Source organism: Pomacea canaliculata, linkage group LG4 (genome assembly GCF_003073045.1).
Source record: "Pomacea canaliculata isolate SZHN2017 linkage group LG4, ASM307304v1, whole genome shotgun sequence".
NCBI classification, from domain to species: Eukaryota; Metazoa; Mollusca; class Gastropoda; order Architaenioglossa; family Ampullariidae; genus Pomacea; species Pomacea canaliculata.
Window position 1 is genome coordinate 20741283 of NC_037593.1, and position 19054 is coordinate 20760336.

The 19054-nt window shown below is 42.2% G+C and overlaps 1 protein-coding gene and 2 long non-coding RNA genes across 3 annotated transcripts; 1 reads left to right on the top strand and 2 right to left on the bottom strand.

Moving 5' to 3' along the window:
- Positions 1-272: 272 nt before the first annotated feature.
- Positions 273-6836, bottom strand: LOC112561539. Its single transcript, XR_003098687.1, has 3 exons — positions 6076-6836; positions 5274-5325; positions 273-871 (listed from the first exon to the last, which is right to left on the bottom strand). It is a non-coding gene; the product is annotated as an uncharacterized LOC112561539 (long non-coding RNA).
- LOC112561537 lies at positions 1087-3871 on the top strand. Its single transcript, XR_003098685.1, has 5 exons — positions 1087-1405; positions 1972-2122; positions 2730-2827; positions 3269-3384; positions 3810-3871. It is a non-coding gene; the product is annotated as an uncharacterized LOC112561537 (long non-coding RNA).
- Positions 6837-10778: 3942 nt separating the features above from the next.
- Positions 10779-17742, bottom strand: LOC112561536 (muscle LIM protein Mlp84B-like). The gene is made up of 5 exons (XM_025234095.1): positions 17587-17742; positions 17106-17280; positions 12488-12602; positions 12074-12167; positions 10779-11559 (listed from the first exon to the last, which is right to left on the bottom strand). The coding sequence occupies exons 1-5, from the start codon at positions 17699-17701 to the stop codon at positions 11486-11488; spliced, it is 573 nt and encodes a 190-aa protein (XP_025089880.1). The 5' UTR covers positions 17702-17742; the 3' UTR covers positions 10779-11485.
- Between the last annotated feature and the right edge of the window lie 1312 nt (positions 17743-19054).

The window sequence follows — 19054 nt, forward strand, 5'->3', positions numbered from 1 at the left end:
GCACTGCTGTCTCGATCTTAACAGCGCCTAACAAGGACCAACGCTTATCTACCAGCCTCGAGCTCTGTGTCTGCGACCAGACAACTGCTGATGATGAAGCGTAGATTGCTCTGGCACTAACATGTGCCACACCATGTCTCTCTCGTCCTATAGGCCGGACTGCTGTCTCGAGCTTCACAGCGCCTATCAAGGACCAACGCTTATCTACCAGCCTTGAGCTCTGTGTCTGCGACCAGACAACTGCTGCTGATGAAGCGTAGAGTGCTCTGGCACTAACGTGTGCCACCCCATGTCTCTCTCGTCCTATAGGCCGGACTGCTGTCTCGAGCTTAACAGCGCCTAACAAGGACCAACGCTTATCTACCAGCCTCGAGCTCTGTGTCTGCGACCAGACAGATGCTGATGGTGAAGCGTTGCACACTCCGTAACTGCCATGAGCACCACTTGTCCGTCTCGTCGGGAAGGTTGGAAGGCAGTAAGGGTTGAGAAGGAAGAGAAGGTGAATGAAGGGGTGGTAAGTGGAAGGAAGAGATAGGAAAGGTTTGATGGAAAGGAAAAGGTAATAAAGGGGTGGAGAAAGGGGTAAAGTTGGATTTGTAAGGGAAGGAGAGAGAGGGAGTTGGATGGTAACAAAGTGTGAGAGGTAGAGGTGAAAAGTTGAGAAGGTTTGGAAATTGGTGTGAAGGAAATGTGTAGAAGGGCAAAATAGGGAGGCTATTGGAAGGTTTGTGGGAAGGGAAGAGGTTGGAAATGATGAAATGATGACAAGAGGGAAAAAGAATTTGTCTGGGATTAAAGAAGATAATTGATGAAGTATATGGTGTGGGAAGCAAGGAGTGAGGTTGGTGGAAAAGGAAGGAATGGGAATAACCTGAAAACATAAAAGAGAAAAGTACAACTGTGGCTAATATAATGCAACCAAAAAGCATTGTGTAAGCTAATATCATTGTGTAAATATGTGCTGCCAATTACTATACACCATTATCCATAGTGAAAAAATGAGGTGGCTTGATGGATAAAAGAGTGAAATTCCCACAAAAAACCTAGAGGCAGTTCCTTCCAAAGCCAATCACCATGCAAGTATACTTTCGCAAGTATAATTCTCGAAGCAAAATATTAGTGTTTCAAACAATCCTTATAATTAATTGACCCTATAATAGTTCTTAGCAATTTACCTTCTATTGAAATTTGAACACTCGATCGTGTATTGAAAGATTATTGTAATCGTTTTTTTGTTTGTTTGTTTGTTTGTTTTTTTAATGCAGACTTTGGTTATTTCACTTTCTAGGAAATGCTGAAGATCGGGGATCGTGCTTAGTCAAAGCATTGTAATAATGCCGACTACAAAACAGTCAACAGATGACTCCACAGTGTGGCTGAAGATGAGCCAAGCTGAATGTATAGTGTGCGTATAAACCGTTCCATGTTGTAAAATAAGACTACACATTTCTTAATCATTGAGAACAGCAAACAGTATTCCTGACAGAGTGAAATACATTAGTGTTTCAGTTTGGTAAAATGTGTTCTATATACTTTTTTTCTTTCATATAAAGTAGTCCAGTTTTATAATATTTGCATACTTTTACAATGAATGCTTAAAGTGTGTTCTATTGTGTTTGCATTCTGCAATTATAATATATAAAATAACATTGTTGTAAAGCTGTTGTACATTATTGCAAACATGAAGACTGACCACAGTTACAGTTTAGTTAAACACAATGTAAACACAACCAAACCAATTACCTCATTAGCTTAAAATTTCATCTATTTGAAACTTTAGTGATAACTTCAAGTAATCTTTGGGCAATGTAGGATATATATTAAAAAAAGAGACAACACAGGCTGCAGATTGTTTCTGCATAAATGTGCACACACGTGATAAGATAACAGTAATCAAAGGTTTTTCATGAAGAGTTGTGACAATGCCATAAATTAACATGTTGTGTAGGATGCTTTACTTTATTTGTGTAGGATATTCAAGATCCTGGAAGGGTTGTAAGAAAATCAACTGACATGGTATATGACGAGACTGGTTATTCCCAATCTGGAATGAGTGGAATTATAAAAGAAGAACTAAAATATTTCATCACTCTGCATATGAAACAGGATTATTGCTGTACCAGTAAGTGTTTTGAAGTGGCTTCTTAAATTGCTACTTTTTTATTATGTGTCCTTAAGTACTTTATTTTGTAAGGAGAGAGATTCTTGCAGTGAGTCTGACTGGGTTTGGCTATAAGTCAGTCTCACAAGATAAATGCTCCACTTTCATTTAAGTGTCCTGTCACTTGATAGCTTGTCAAAATTTTAATTTTTCCATTTTTAATGTTCCTGTTCAAGTAGATTGAAAACTTTACATATAGATATGTAAGAGAGAGAGAGATAGCATATCTAACCATACACTGAAAACTACTGACATTTCATCAATACATGAAAGATGTTGCTACTCATAACAAGATAATTGTTACTACAGAGCAGGCTCTTTTAGTCAAAATGCTTCTTTGAAGAAATAGTGGGGCAGGCAGGTAGAAATTGTGGTGCTAGTTATGTAGGGCAAAGGTTGGGATACTGAGAGCATACTTGATTGTTTTTGTTTTGTTTTTGCAAGTCAATATGTTTTCCTGTTTGGGTTGCATATGACCCTGAAGTAGACTGTAGTTTCATGTACAAATGTATTACAATGAAACATTTGTATTTGACTTTTAACCATCACAATTTCCCTTTGTGTACAGCAGCAGCCTGGGGATATTATATCTGCCACTGCTTACAAATAGTTTGGAAGTAACTGGCAAGAATGGAGGAACAAGTCCAAGGACAAAGCCATCTGATGGTCAGTGCAATAAGAAATCAAAGAAAATAACCATGCATGTGTTTAATTTATCAATGTAAGCATGGCTTTATCATTCATGATTTGTTTATGAAGAAAGTTAACCCTGCCTATTACCCTGTTCTGGGTAATCTCTGCATGTTGTACACCTGTTTACAAGTGCAACTGCTTTGATGTGATATGGTTCTAGTGATTCTACCTCTTATTAGTTTTCCTTTCTAATCCACAAATAGTAATCAACACTAGAAGCAAGCCTACATGAATCTATTTACATAAGTGGTGTTGGCCATCAACTTCCTGTTGCCTCCTAGCTGCTTTAAAGCTCATAAATAGTAAGAAACAGAAATACGTTTTACTTCAACTGAATGGCACATCGGTAAGAAGTGAATAAATTGAAATGCCTTGTTTTTGCTTATCATTAAAGGACTAATATTTTGATTGCAGATGGGTCATGCTGTTGAGGAGCACAGAGAAATGTTTCGAAGCTTGCTCCACATATGAATCAAGTTACGAAATGTAGGTGAACAAGGAATGACTCCAGCAGCAATCCCATGTTTCAGGTGAGAAATTTGATAGGCTGGAAGAGGAATCTGTGTGTAGAGAATTTAGGGGGGAAAGTGGCTGTTGTGAAATCTAATTAAAGCTTTTTTCGCAACAACTTGCCTGAAGACTTTGAAGACTCAAATTCTTTGTTGTAAATAAATGTTAAAACCATGTTTAGTTTTGGCTTGTATATAATAAATTTCTTTGTATATAATAAATTTCTTCTCTCCTTTTTGTGTTGTATATAGTACATTGTTTTGAAGATTGTAAGGATTTTTGTTTTTTTTTGGTCAGGTATTCCCGACAACTAGCCTGAAGACTTTAAAGACTCAAATTCTTTGTTGTAAATAAATGTTAAAACCATGTATATTTTTTGCTTGCTTGTATATGATATGTTTTGAAGATTGTAATGATTTTTTTCTTTTTTTTTTCTTTTGGTCAGGTATTCGCGACAACTAGCCTGAAGACTGTAAAGACTCAAATTCTTGGTTGTAAATAATGTTAAAACCATGTATATTTTTTGCTTGTATATGTATATGATAAGTTGTTTTTGAAGATTGTAATGACTTTTTTCTTTTTTTGGAGGTGGGGGTCAGGCATTTGTGACAAATTCTTTGTTGTAAATAAATATTCAATCCTTGTTTATCTTTTGCTTGTATATGATAAATTGTTTTGAAGATTGTAATGATTTTTTTTTTCTTTTTTTGGGGGTCAGGTATTCGCAACAATTAGCCTGAAGTTTTTGAAGACTCAAATTCTTTGTTGTAATAAATATTAAAACCCTTTATTTTTTTTGCTTGTATATGTATATGATAAATTGCAATGAATATTTTTTGGTCAGGCATTTGTGAAAAATTCTTTGTTGTAAAGTAATATGAAAACCTTGTGTATCTGCTTGTATTTAATAAATTGTTGAATCATGTCTATTTTTTGTCTGCTGGTATTTACCAAGTGCTTTGAAGGGCTGAAAGGTGTTTTTTAGGATGGGGCTTTGGAGGGCTGAGAGGGGCTTTGAAGGGCTATGAGGTGTTTTTAGGGTGGGGCTATGGAGGGCTGAGGGACTATGGAAGGGCTGTGAGGTGTTTTTAGGGTGGGGCTATGGAGGGCTGAGGGACTATGGAAGGGCTGCGAGGTGTTTTTAGGGTGGGGATATGGAGGGCTGAGGGACTATGGAAGGGCTGCGAGGTGTTTTTAGGTTGGGGCTTTGGAGCGCTGAGGGACTATGGAAGGGCTGTGAGGTGTTTTTAGGGTGGGGCTATGGAGGGCTGAGGGACTATGGAAGGGCTGCGAGGTGTTTTTAGGGTGGGGATATGGAGGGCTGAGGGACTATGGAAGGGCTGCGAGGTGTTTTTAGGGTGGGGCTTTGAAGGGCTGAGGGAGTTATTTCTCCCAAGCCCGCAAGGGGCCGATGCACTTTAGGCTCCCATAATACGGCGGGCTAGGAGTGTAACTTCCCTTAACGGCCCCATTTCTCAGCCCGAAACGGGCCCGTTCGGGGCCGATGAACTCTTGCAGGCTGGGTAGTGGAAGAAGTAGTTGAGTGCCTATGTATTTGTGTGTGTGTGCTTGCATGCGCGCTTTGAAGTGAATGCAACAAATGCAGATAACAATTGTCATTCAATGGAACTCAACTATGTCATTCAATAAAGTGACAATCTAAATACACAAACACTAAATCTTAATTGCAAAAGCAGTTACATGAAATCAATGTGTCTACATTATTATAATCCTTGAAAGGTGACATTGCAAGTGAAATTACTAAAATACATGTGTCAAGGGAGTTGAAGAGATGTGTTGTGGAGTGCGGGTAACAGTTCTTATTCAAGGAAATTTAAATATGTCATTGAATGAAAGGAATCCTCAAGTTTAATCAAAAAATGTCTTTATTAAGTTTGGTGCCACTTACCTTATGGGCTGACCTGACCTGGTTTTAAAAGCTGGTTTACCAAACCTGTTATCTGTAAATGATGAAGAGCACACATTAATAAAGCAATGGTATTTTGAGGTAACTGTAAACCCATATACAATAAACATTCTGACCAAATTCCTTCAATTCTAGACCACGTGTAATAGTTTAAGAGCACCTAGATTGATAGTATCTGTATAGCACCAAAGAATGAAAAGAGTCAATTATTATCATGAATAGAAGGTCAGAGTTCATGAGTAACATTAAAGAAAGCACATGACAACCTAGGAATAAGGGGAGTTAAGAGTTTACTTAGCTGTAGACTGTACTGCATTACTCATTAAATGTGCAAATACGGTACTCGACTGATCAACATATTTCTCATATTCTTTGTCTAAACCAGGCATGTAAATTCCTCCATTAATCTTGGTTCCAAACTGTGTGTGAGTCTCAGTGTGTATATGCGCCTGTGTGTGTGTGCCTGTGAATGTATGTGGTGGGAAGTGAATCCTATGAGTGCAGGTAATAATTGTCATTGCAGAAAATTAAATATTTCATATAATAAAGAAATAGTTTAAATTCTATTTATTAATTGTAAAGACCAAAACACTGTTTCCTGACATGAAGACTTAATGGATAAATGTACACACACAAACACATACACCCCGAGACAGAAACCAATACACACAAATGCATGAACAAAGCAGGTATTGTTCACTGTGCCTCCGAGGACTACACAGAGTAACAAAGTGGTTATTCCTTGACCTATAACAATTGTAATGACTAAATTTAGTCATCGTACCTTTGCTAGAAAGTGTAGTTTGATGCTTTACAGTCGTGCAGCTCTGCACAGAATTGACCTGGCGAGAAGTCTTTTCGTAGCTTGCACACAGGTGAGCACGAGCTCTGGTCATGGTGAGTCTCGCAACCTGCGGACTGCACGTGATTTGTTGACATCTGGGCTAGAGCACGTGAACCGCTGTCTGTGTTGTCCCATCTGTGTTTATAGGACATCCTGGAAACATGGCACATTACCCCTACCGGGAGATATACAAAGGGAGGACAAGAGGTTGAGGGGAGAAGAAAAAGAGAGAGCAGTTTGAGAGAAGGGCGCGACGAGTCATCGCCAACCAGCAGCTGTTGACTAAGGACAAAGTCTGTGCTCGGAGCTACGTTCTGTCTACGGCTGTCTCACGTTGTGACTCAGTGTTCCTGCTAGCAGGCACAAGTCTGGGAGGGGATGTGTCAGTCAGCCTGCCAGACATAGTATTGTAGTGTCTGACAGCAACAGCATAAGTTTGAATCTGAACAGTGAAGACATAATATTTTGCGGTGATTTTACCTCTCTCGCAAGTCGTAATATCTAGAGAAGATGAGAAAGAAGTGAAGGTCTAACTAATCATCTTGACAAACGAGCACTTTCTATCCGTATTTGCCCCGTAGGTTTACCCAGTTACAGTGTTCCCTCGCTACTTCGCGGTTCATATATCGCGGATTCACTACTTCGCGGTTTTTTTGTTTTTTTTTTTTGAGTGAAGTATCGATGATACTTCCGCGCTTCTACAAAATACCAGAGATATTTCAACAGGAAAAAGACAAAAAATGAAGCTGTATTAGTATTTCTATTAAAATACCATGGTTATTTTGTAGATAGGCAGACGAAAGAAATAATTGTGTATGAGAAATCCATTGCTATGCGTAAGCGACGAGCCATGATTGTTATCTCCCATCTCGCAGCCAGTTCGCATCAGTTTTTTGGGTTTCTCTGAGTAAAGTTATAATTTTTTACACTTATTTGTTATTGTACTGTATTAATACCATGATTAATATATTCCTTTACACTAACATGATATTGTTTTACATGTAACAGGGCTTCTGCTTACGCAAAAAATTGCGTACAGTACGCATTAAAAGTTCGGAGGACCCCTTCAATTTTCGTCAATGGGGTCCCAGGGGACCCCTTCAAATTTGGGCGAAGAACAGATACAAAATTGGGTAAGTATAGTGTCTGACGTCGGAGACCAACCTATTGTTGTCGTCTGCTGGAAGGCGAGAGTAACTTCCCTTGCACTGAGTTTGTTTTCCCTTACCAAGAAGAGTTCCACTAAAGGCCGATATCTTCCCACCGGGGGGATGAGGGGTATCGTCCGTGCGAGGGAAGGTAGGAGTACACGAGGTGCGGACTGCCATCGGCCAGTCGTCTTCAATTACTACCCGGACAAAAGGCGGGGTGGACATCACAGGCACTGCCGACTAGCATGGCAATAAATCGTCTCCCTCACCCAGTACTTGCGGCAGGGTCTGAGCGTTGATGCGAAACGACTTCTATCTGAACATTCTGTCGGGTTTAGGACTGACTGTATTCTCCACAAACAAACAAAACTAGAACTTATAAAGGAGAGAAGAATGAACAGCGCAAATGACACAAACATAAAAACAACTGAATTGATCGCATAATGGTAGGGTTAGATAAACGAAGAAAGACACAGTGGGGCCACTATGTTGCAGTCGTGAATTGTTGGCCATTTGTAAAAGTTCAAAGACTGGAGTCAAACCGAGGTGTACTGTAGGTCAGTCATCAGGAGGAATGAACTGAAAATATTAAATATTATTATCCCCTCTTATGAGTAAAGAAAGATGTAAGGAAAGACAGTATGTTCAGATAGAAGCCGTTTCGCCTCACTTTTTCTTAGACCCTACATCAAGTACTAGTCGACTGAGAAAGGCGTTTTATTGCTAAATATAGTTTGCAACTGAAATTCATTTCATTTATTTGCACAGTTTCAAACACCTTCGATCCCCCTTCATCTCATGATTTACGTAACATTCAGAATCCACTGAATGTCACTGAGCTGTGGGCGCCACGTGTTGCCGAGGTTTGCTTTTCTACCTTGCACCAGTTTTTTTTTTTATCCCAACTTTTATACTTTTAGCAACGTGCCACCTCTCGTTGATGTTTATTACAACTCTAGTTCTCACTAACTTATTAATTGCCAGGTTACGGTCGAGAACTTCCTCTTGAATGATGGCATCTGAGGCATTCATACTTTCATACATCCTCTCGCATCCACCACCAGGTGCAGCTTATTTAACTTATTTCAAAGATGTCGTTGACAGCGTGGTTAAATTCATTGCCTTAGAAATGGAAAGAAAGTGAGCACCCAAGTACAATGAGCATAAGCTCATCACAGATGTTTGCACAGACTTCATGGCACAGAAATCTCGCAGTTTCTGACTAGACATTACAGTGCTTTGTGTGCCTGAAAGGCAGTTGAACAAAGTAGTTGATTTGTTGATTTTTTTTTCAACTTTGTAAAGGGACCACTTAGAGTTAGCCTGGGACCCCTTAGAAATCTGAAGAAGGGGTCCCTGGGACCCCAAAGAATTTAGCCTTAGCAGAAGCCCTGAATGTATATATTATTATTGCATGTATGTCCCTACTTCGCGGAAATTCGTTTATCGCGGCTGATCATAGCACCTATCCCCCGCGATAAACGAGGGAACACTGTACTTCTCGTGGCTACAGGGCTCGTCCACTTCTCGTGAGAACTCGCCGCGGGAGTCACGCTTGATGAACTTTGAACTATTTCCTGTGGCGGCGCCAGGAGCGTGGATTGGTTATCCATGGTTATGGATATGTTATCCATACTCTCTGCTGACGCACCGATGCCTTAGTTTTCTCGGGTACTACAGAGAGGCGACTTGGACATACCATAGACCTACAATAATGTACTGCTCTGTTTGTTGAGCATTGCCTGCTAAGATTGAAGAACTACAAATGAATAAACATCTTTATTTACCAAACAGGTTTGGTTTCACGCAGTCATGGGTGCGCTAGTAGCATTTGTAATGGGGTTTGAAGTGTGAGCATATTGTTTGTGTTATGAAGTCTTATTAAGGTAAAGTGTACCAACGCAAAAAACAATGGAAGATCGATATTGTTGCACATCTTTGTCGTAATAATGAACACTAATGAACACTTTTATCTCAGCCAGGTTACCACACCTTTAGTTCAGATCAAAGTTTATAACACTTACAAAAAAGTAGAAATTATCTCTAAAGTACAACACGCAACAATGTAGTCCCTGTGTCAAAACGATAAACTCTGCGTAAACACTTATTCACAAAGATTCAATTCGTTGCTGTAGTTTAGAAGTAAATGTGAGCACATTTTTCGTCAAACCCACCTGCCAGAAAACACAGTTCTTCCTCTAGGTAGGAGAGAGTGGGAGTAAGTGAGAGACACGAGAGAGAAATTAATGATAATAATAATGACAACAACAAGAAAACTTGTGTCGTTCCACAATCATATGTAATGTCCGAAGTGAGAAAAGAATCCTTTAGCTATTACTGTTATTAATAAATAGTGCAAAAAAAAAACCCAACGAGAACTTGAGTAGGAAAAAAATATTTTCTTGCAAATTTGCACTTTAATTAAAACTAGTCGAAGGATCAAATCAGCAAATACCTATTATCGTCCATCTTCGATGTTCATATTAGTGCATGAACAAAGGGAGAAGGTCATCATGAGAGATTTCGGGATCTTTCCCAGGCTCGACGGGTTCTTGTTCCTATTTTTAATGTCGCAAATGGTGAAGATCGTTATTCAAACCTATCTAGTAAGTTCCATTTTCTCAGTGATATTTGCTATTTCCTGCAACTTTTCTCTTCCATTACCTTTGTGAAATCAGTGTGCTCACTCAAGTAATCATTTTCAGGTTTATGGGTGAGTGATTGACTGCAGACAAGGTACACGAAATGTTGAAGGAGAACGACTATGGGTGTTGTACTTGTTACTGTAGTCCCTTATGGGAGGGAATGACAATCGTGAATCTCATGAAGGTGTCTAGGGGTTAAATATAGCTTATTCCCGCATCTTCACTGATGCCAGACTCATAGAGCATTGGTTTGAAGATCCTGTAAGAGGACCTTCCAGAGGAAGCCACTCCCTCATAAAGCAGTAGGGACCGTTAGTCTCGGGCCGGTCGGCAGCACATCTCCAAGCCTAGGGGTGAACGCAAATAAATTGCTTCCTACCGCGTGCAGCATCTTCCAGTAAACGCAGGGATTATCACTTTAATGGCCTCTTGAAAAGTGCTTACAAATCGATTTTTCGCACTTTTCTGTGCTAAATGCTAAGTGTCAAAGGTTAGCGGAGAACCAGACAGTCGTAGCCTGGGGCATCACGATAAAGCCAGCATCCCTCCCATCATACCAAGTCGTTTGCCTGGAGAGCTGTCCTTCGTGTGTGAGGTTCGCTTCCTGTGCGTGCTGGCTGATGGGAAATTTTCTGCTCTCACCTCCACAGGTTATTGAATTGACTGGACCCAGTCGATGTCGCAGCTGATATGATTTTCATGTGTACTTAAAGACAACGCATGCAAATTCCGTACGACCTCATTCGTACTTCTCTCCCTCTCATTTTCTTTCAGTCTCTCATTCAATCACTTCTTCTGTCACCCCTCCCTCGCTTACTTCATATATTCATCAAGACAAAACGGCATGTTGCCAGATGGCAGGTAAATATTTATTGGGGGTTTACACAAACCGTGGAAATACGTTAAGATAACCGGGATGTTATAGGCATCTGCAGCATCTAACATAGGAAGGTTTTCAACAACTGTGAAAAAATGGAAGATAACAAAAGGTTGCATGCATGTGATTTGCCTGGGATTTGGAAACAATTATGGCCTCAGAATGTAAGTTCTCTACATGGATGACTACAAACACGGATGGCATCAATGGAAGGAAAGTCAAAGTCTAATGAAAGATTATGACTGGAAACTATCATTGTTAATCAAACAATATGATGGCGAGGATATTTTTGTCACAATATGTAGAAAAGAAAGAATGAAAGTCTCCCTTGTGTAAGTGTGCAGTATACTCGAAATACACGGTACAAGTATTTATCTCCCCTCATAGCTTATGGTTGAGAATTTTATAGACGAAAATGTACACACAGAACAAATTACTTTGTATTTTCATTATTTTTCCATACCATGATAACTGTAAGCGAGTGTTGATATACCAGCTACGAAATACACGTGGCGATGGCCTCGTAAACAGACTTATTTACTGTACACATGATCGTACGACACTGTGGCGCAGATACGAAGCGAGAGGAGGTGCATTAGCATATTGTGGACGCAAGACACTGCCACAGTCAACAGACCATGTCTGACATCTGACGACATCTGACGACATGACTTGGCTCAGCCCATGCTCAGGGTCCCAGCCCCGTGGCCGAAACCGAATCCTTTTGGTCCGAAGTTTTTGCCATAGCAAGCTGTAAAATCAACATTTTAACCCCTAGACATTATTTTTAAATATGTATGCCATTGAAACATAAAATAAATGCCATAAAAATATCAGTCTTTAATTTGCTATCAATTTAGTCACTGTACTAATGTAATAATGTTCGTCAACAGTAATGATGGTTTCCTAGAGATGACCCATGACTGTCTTTGCAATTGTCTGATTGTGGGCTTTCTTCTTGTTCTAGCACCTTAAATTTTTCTTTTAGTATTTTTTTATTGAAAATTTCACATATCTTTTCTTCCTTGTCTTCAGGTTTGTTCTCGAATAAATAAAACAAGCCTCAAATACAGAAACATAAAATCTTGGCATAGCATCGTGTATGTTATATTCTGAGGTCTGAGGATGAGGAGATTCTAAGACTTCTTTACATCCTTCGCTGGTGATCTCATGTCCTACACTGAGGTTACCCTGTATCCTATGCCCCAGTAACCTCACATCCTGCCCTCGAGTGACCTCAGATACTGAATATATTAACAACTCACTTTTGCAGTACACCTCATTCTCGTGTGCGGCCATGGTGGTGGAGTCCAGGGACTTGTGGCAGTTTTTGCAGTTGAAGCAGCTCTTGTGCCATGGCTGCAAGGAAACAAAGAGGAGACATGTAACTGTCACAGCTTACAGAAAATTATGGCAATAGGACAGTAATGTCACCAGCTTTAGAACATGCTTACATCAAAACGTTATATTAACATGATAAGAATGGGTTTACATAACGCCTACAGCGTGTTCTTGAGAAAGTTTAGCGGCAAAGTGCGGAAAGGCACGTCACCAACTCGACCTGCTAGTCAGACACTCTATAGGGAACGGTGTGTAGGCGAAGTCAAACCCGACCACCTGTTATTAAAGTATTTGATCCACGAGAAGTGTGAGGTGTGAGGGGGAGAGCGAGGACGTACCACAGTGCTGCCGATGGCGCGCTCGGCGTCGTACACAGTCTTGCCGCAGCGAGGACACTTGGGGCCCGTGCTGCTGCTGGCGCCCGCACCAACCACCTGCTCCCTGGGCTTGGTGCTGCAAGACACGGCATCACACAATGACACAGGGAGAATCTCCAGAAGGTTACAGACAGAAAAAACAATGAAGGGTCTCAGCCTGCGTGTTAGCTAGCAACCAGTGTGCGATTTCATTCGCTATGTTACTGTAGACACCGAGACCAAAAACATTATATTTTGTGTATAAATAGAAAAATCTCTTCGCGCTCATGTTGTTTTCTTTATTTGTGTACATGTATACCCATTAAATGATCTGTATGTGTAAGTTCTCCAGCACAGCTCGAGTCCCCTATCATCATGGCCCAGCGGATGCATTACGGGCCAAGGTGCAAGAGGGACAATATTTATTATAGGATGTCCGAGTACTCGTTATGATTTTGTTGTCACCTGTGGCCCCAACTTTGTTTAAAATCGTAATCTAGAGTAACGCACCTTCCTCAAGGAAAATTAACTGAAACCGATGTAAAGAAACCACACATTACAAAAGACCATATGAAGAAACCTTACATTACAAAGTCCACGTGAAGAAACAAGACAGATTGTTTAAGATTACAAAATCATATCAAGAAACCACACACATTATCTAACATTTAAAAAACCCATGTAAAAAAAAAACCAACCACACAAACTATCGATAACAATTAATCCTGCAAGCGCCTGACTCTTTTAAAGTATGATCCAGTCTGACTGATAACCATGAGCTATGTCTAACTCTGGTTCCACATATGTTTCACATTGTGTCTGCCTATACGTTTGTCTGATAAACATAACCATATATTTGTCTAACAGATCAATATCCGCGCTGCAAGCATCTGACCCTGAAGAACACTGATAAACATGGGCTCTGTCTATTGTCTGACTGATACACTATGTCTGGTTCTGATATATGTCGATACTGTCTTAGTCTGAACAATAAACATCCTCCCTACAGGCTTCTGACTCTAAAGGACATTGGCTCTGTCTACGTCCGACTCTAACCGAGGTGATGTCCTGCATGTCTGTTGTGATAAACATCGGCTCTGCAGGCATCCGACAGAACATCATCGGTCTTGTTTACTCCTGTCAGGTCAGGTCAGGTCAGTCCCATGCCCGGTCCGGGCGTAGGGGGGACCGTCTGGCAGCAGCAACAGACAGAATTTTCCACCCGGTCCTGTCTTGAGCAGATGAGAGCAGGTCTGGCATCTCGCGTTCGGTCCATTCTTTGATGTTGGTGACCCAGCTTTTCCTTGGACGACCACGACGACGGCTCCCTTCGAGGGTTCCTTGTAGGATCGTCTTGGACAGGGTGTTGTGGCGGGTGACGTGACCGAACCAGGCGAGCTTGCGCCGCTTCACTGTTGCCAGAAGGGGTTCATGTGGGCCCACGAGAGAGGTTACGGTGCTCCGTACGTATGCGTTGGTCTTGTGTTCGCGGTACGAGATGCGGAGCAGCTTTCTCAGGCACTTGTTCTCAAAGGCCTGGAGTTTCTTCTCAGTTGCGGCAAGCAGCGTCCAAGTTTCGCAGCCGTAGAGAAGGATTGACACTACGAGGGACTTGTACAGCCTGTGCTTGGTACTGAAGCTGATTGAGTTGCTTCGCCAGATCCTATCCAGCCTGGACATTGCGGATGTTGCCATACCAATCCTGATACGGATCTCTGCTGTACAGCAACCATCTCTAGTCAGGGTGGCACCCAAGTACTTGAAGCTGTTGACCTCCTCCAGTTTCTGGCCGTTCATGACGATGTTGCTGCTGTTGTCGGTGGTGGAAATAATCATTACTTTGCTTTTTTCTGAGCTTATTTCCATGCCATAGGCCCCCGCTCGCCTGGAGAGTCTGTCCGTCAAATCCTGAAGTTCGTTGTTACTGCCTGCCATGAGGTCAATGTCATCTGCAAAGTGTAGGTTGCACAGGGGTCTGCCACCAATGGAGATTAAGGTAAGGTGGTTGTGGAGGGTTTCTTGCATGATTTTTTCAAGGAAGATGTTGAAAAGGATGGGAGAGAGTAGGCACCCTTGACGGACCCCGATCGTCATCGCGAAGAACTCGCCTAGCTGGTTGTTGAGTAGCACCGCGCTGGAGGCGTTCTTGTAGAGTGCTGCTACCATCTGGATCAGTCCCTCCTCTATGTTGAATGATCTCATGACCTGCCAGAGTCCATCGTGCCAGACACGATCAAAAGCTTTTTTGAAATCGATGAAGTTATGGTATAGTTCACGATGATGCTCCAGGTGTTTTTCTATCATAACACGGCAGTTAAAGATCTGTTCTACCGTGCTTCTTCCAGCCCTGAAGCCAGCCTGTTCTTCTGCCAGCAGTTCCTCTGCAATAGGTTTTAAGCGGTTGAGGATGATTCTGAGCATGACTTTGCTTGGGTGACTTATCAGACTGATGGTTCTGTAGTTCTGGCACTGCTTCAGGTTCCCTTTCTTAGGGAGGGGGATGATGATAGACTGAGCCCATTCTTCTGGCCATTTCTTTTCTTCCCATATCTTTTGACACAGTGTGGTGAAGGCCTTGGTTGTTGCGTCTCCTCCATGCTTCAGCAGCTCAGCGGGTACGTTGTCCACACCAGGTGACTTTCCTCCCTTCAGACTGTGCATAGCTTCTCTCACCTCATCAGTGAGGACTGGCAGGTCTTCAGTCTCTCTTGTCCCAGTCTGGTGATGCTGGAGAATGCTGGTGTCTGGTTCGATCTTGTAGTTGTACAAGTCTTGGCAGTATTCAGTCCAACGGCTCAGTACAGCAGCTTTCTCCGTAAGGAGCTGTCCGGTGCTGTCTTCGATGACTGTGGCTGGTCGCTGCTGAGTCTTGGTGAGGGCCTTCAATGTTTCATATGCCTTCTTGCTGTCTCCGCTTGCCATGCCTATTTCCACGCTGCAACACTGGTCTTCGATCCAATCTTCTTTTGCCTCCTTCATCCTTGTTCTGATCTGCTGGTTGACAAGTCTGTACTTGTCTGCTGTCGTCGGGTCTCGACCTCTCTCTTTCTTCAAGGCTCTCCTTTCGTCACAAAGATCAAGGATGTCGTCTGTTACCCAGGGTTGTTTGCGCTTCCTCTGCTTCCCCAGCACTTCGTCTGCAGTAGAGAGTAGCACTTCTTTGATACTTCCAGCAAGGGTGTCTATGTCGCAGTCTAAAGTAGTCAGGGCTGCAAATTTGCCCCCCACCTGGGCCTGGAAGATCCTCTCTGTGTCCGGATCTTTGAGCTTCTCAAGGTTGAAACGGATGCGAGGGCTCTTATTGTTGTCATGTCTCAACTTCAGTTTCAACTTGAGGCTAGTGAGGACGAGGTTGTGGTCGCTGCCTATGTCAGCGCCAGGAAAGGACCTCGTTTGTGCTTTGTTGATGCTTGATTTGAAACGCTGAGGCAGCAAGATGAAGTCAATCTGGTTATGGACCAGACCTCCCGGCGAATGCCACGTTACAGTTCTTGACTTCTTGTGCGGGTGGAGGGTATTGGCAATGGTGAGACGGTGACTCTGAGCGAATTCTAGTAGCCGTAGGCCTCTTGCGTTGGTGTTGCCTAGGCCAAACTTGCCGACTGTTCCTGCCCATTGTTGGTAAGCGTCAGGGCCGATCGTAGCATTCCAGTCGCCAAGGACAAGCAAGATGTCTTTCTTCGGAGTTTTCTTGATGATGTTGTCCAGCTCCTCGTAGAATTCCTCAACCTCTTCATCTTCGTGTTCTGATGTTGGGGCGTACACTTGTATAATGGTGATGTTGTGCGGTCGAGCAGAGATTCGGATGGAGATAAGTCTGCTAGAGACTGGGGTGCAGCTGATGACAGTTCCAGCCACCTCCTTCCTGACAATGAAAGCGACACCACGTTCATGCTTGGTTTCGTCTCCGCTGAACCAGAGCTTGTGGCCTTCATCTGTAGTTGACTCCCCGAAACCAGTCCATCGGACTTCTGCAAGTCCCACTATGTCCCAGCGGTAACGCTGTAACTCGTGTGTGAGTTCTTTCACTTTCCCGCATTGATAGAGTGTGCGAACATTCCATGTTCCGATAGTAGTCCCTTGTGTAGGCAGCTTGATTGTAGACTTGGGTGTAGACTTGGTTCCAGTAGCACACTTGTCGCCCCCTCCCTGGAGACCACCAGAGGGGTGCGCGGTCGTTGGTGATCCGGGCCTCGACCGATCCGGCATGTTGCTTCTATTCTGTTTTGCTACCATAAGTCCTTTCAGTGGGCTTTGGCGAACTTGGTGGCGCCCATCTCCTCTCCAAGTATGTTTACTCCTGACTGAAAACAAAATCGACCCTGCATGTGTCTGACTGTTAAAGCATGAGCCCTGCATGTGTTTGCCTGTGATAAATTTCAGACATGTCTGAGTTTGACTTTTAAACCCCACCTCTACTTATTTCTGATACCGAAAAGTTCTAGTGCAACCCAGTGATGTCAAGGGATCCAAAATGTTGGGAGCTGAGCGTCGTCTCAAGACTCTGCCCTACAGTTTACAGGAAGTGCGCTGTCACACTGTCAAACGGTCAAACTGTCACACCAGTAACATCACGTCACACTAGGGACATGACACTCACTCCATTTCGCACTCCACGTTTCCAAATCGCTCTCCCTTGTCCATCCCCAGAGCGCCGGCACCGCCGCCGAAGCCGTAGCCCTTGGGACCGTACTTACGGCCGTGGCACACCTTGCAGAACAGCTCGCCCTCGTGCTCCGCCACGTTGGTGCTCTCTAGAAGCTTGTTGCACAAACCTGAAAGAAACCAACTCGAAGCTTTAACCACACGTACCAACATACCATACATACCAACATGATAAGAAAGATAATTCGTAAAGAAAACTGTTGCGAACTAGCAGTTGTATTTTTGTATAATCTCATTATGGTCTACTGTCAGGTCGACATATTTTAACACATTTTTATGAAATCAAAGAAAAACAAAAATACAAGGAAACAAAGAAAGAGAAGACTGTTGCAGTGAAAGGCACACGACTGTACAGGTGATGCACTGCAAGGTACACAACTTCGTCCTCACTTGTGTTTGTGTGGAGACGCACTTACCGCACTTGAAGCAGAACTTGTGCCATTTCTGGCCGGCAGCAACCTTCTCCTCGGCCGCGTAGACCGACTTGCCGCACTTGGGGCACCTGGCCTGCTCTGGAGGTTTGAATGGCATGTTGTCGAGCTCTCAAGCCGCTGTTATCTGTACAGAAACAATTAACCAGCTTAGCATTATCAGGTCTCGTACTTGATCAACTCTGTTGATCATCCCGTCCCATCCCGTTTCCCATGGGATTCCCATGGGATTCCCATTCCTATGGACAACACTGGGTATCATGAAGATGCATGCATGGACTGGCGATAATTCGCTTCGTGAAGTATTTTGAATCACATACCATATTGTCTTGAGGCGATCTTAGTAACCAGAGGTCAAGCGACTAGCTGTACTGGTTTTAACGCCTTTATTATATTCTACATTTTAAGAGTGTTTGTTGTAGACATGTATATTGCAAGGGATTTTATACAGTATGTGAATGTTTTAGATGTATGTAGTACATATAATAGAGTTTCTAGTTTGGTTTGTGGTGACAGCGTACATTGAGTGATACAGTATTACTCAGTATTACTAAGATACAGTATTACACAGTATCACTAAGATACAGTATTACACAGTATCACTAAGATACAGTATTACACAGTATCACTAAGATACAGTATTACACAGTATCACTAAGATACAGTATTACCCAGTATCACTAAGATACAGTATTACACAGTATCACTAAGATACAGTATTACACAGTATCACTAAGATACAGTATTACACAGTATCACTAAGATACAGTATTACTCAGTATCACTAAGATACAGTATTACACAGTATCACTAAGATACAGTATTACCCAGTATCACTAAGATACAGTATTACACAGTATCACTAACCGTTTACATATTTCTGGTGAAAACGTTTGTGTACCTGCATCTCACTTGAAGAAGATGTATCATGGTGTATCGTGGTGTATCCTGATCATACAAAGGAAACATCATGTGCAGATATTGTAGTGTAGACAGTTCGTGGAATTTGATATTTAAGCCTTAGTTTCAATCCTTATCTACCTAATGGTTTATTGTTTTTCCCTTCCACAAAACATCATGATATTTATCCAGCCCTACCTCCCACTGTTGATGTGTTTGACTTTAGTTCCCTTTGGATAATTTCTTTTGTAAACCTCGTCTTCACAGCCGGGAAAGCGATTTATAAATGTGCACTGTTGTTGTTCTTGTTGTCGACGATGTTCTCGATTATACGAAGAAAAGGGTGGGTCACATGAACGCATTAGTCAGAAAATTGTCAGTTGTCTATAACCCCACAAAGGCATTGTACTGGCCATTCAAACGCATGTAAAACAATCAAGGAAAACGGAATCTGGTTGTCAAAGAAGAGACAAAATTGTCCTTTGTTATTTTCACAATTTTTGTTTATTTTTCAAGACTGTGTGCAATATGTGTAGATAAATAAACTTGTTAG

Excerpts from the sequence above, each read along its gene's own strand:
- LOC112561536 (XM_025234095.1), bottom strand. The coding sequence starts at position 17,701 with ATGCCATTCAAACCTCCAGAGCAGGCCAGGTGCCCCAAGTGCGGCAAG. Across the intron at positions 12,168-12,487 it reads GCGCCATCGGCAGCACTGTG|CCATGGCACAAGAGCTGCTT; the intron begins GTACGTCCTCGC and ends GTTTCCTTGCAG. Across the intron at positions 11,560-12,073 it reads GAATGAGGTGTACTGCAAAA|CTTGCTATGGCAAAAACTTC; the intron begins GTGAGTTGTTAA and ends TTGATTTTACAG.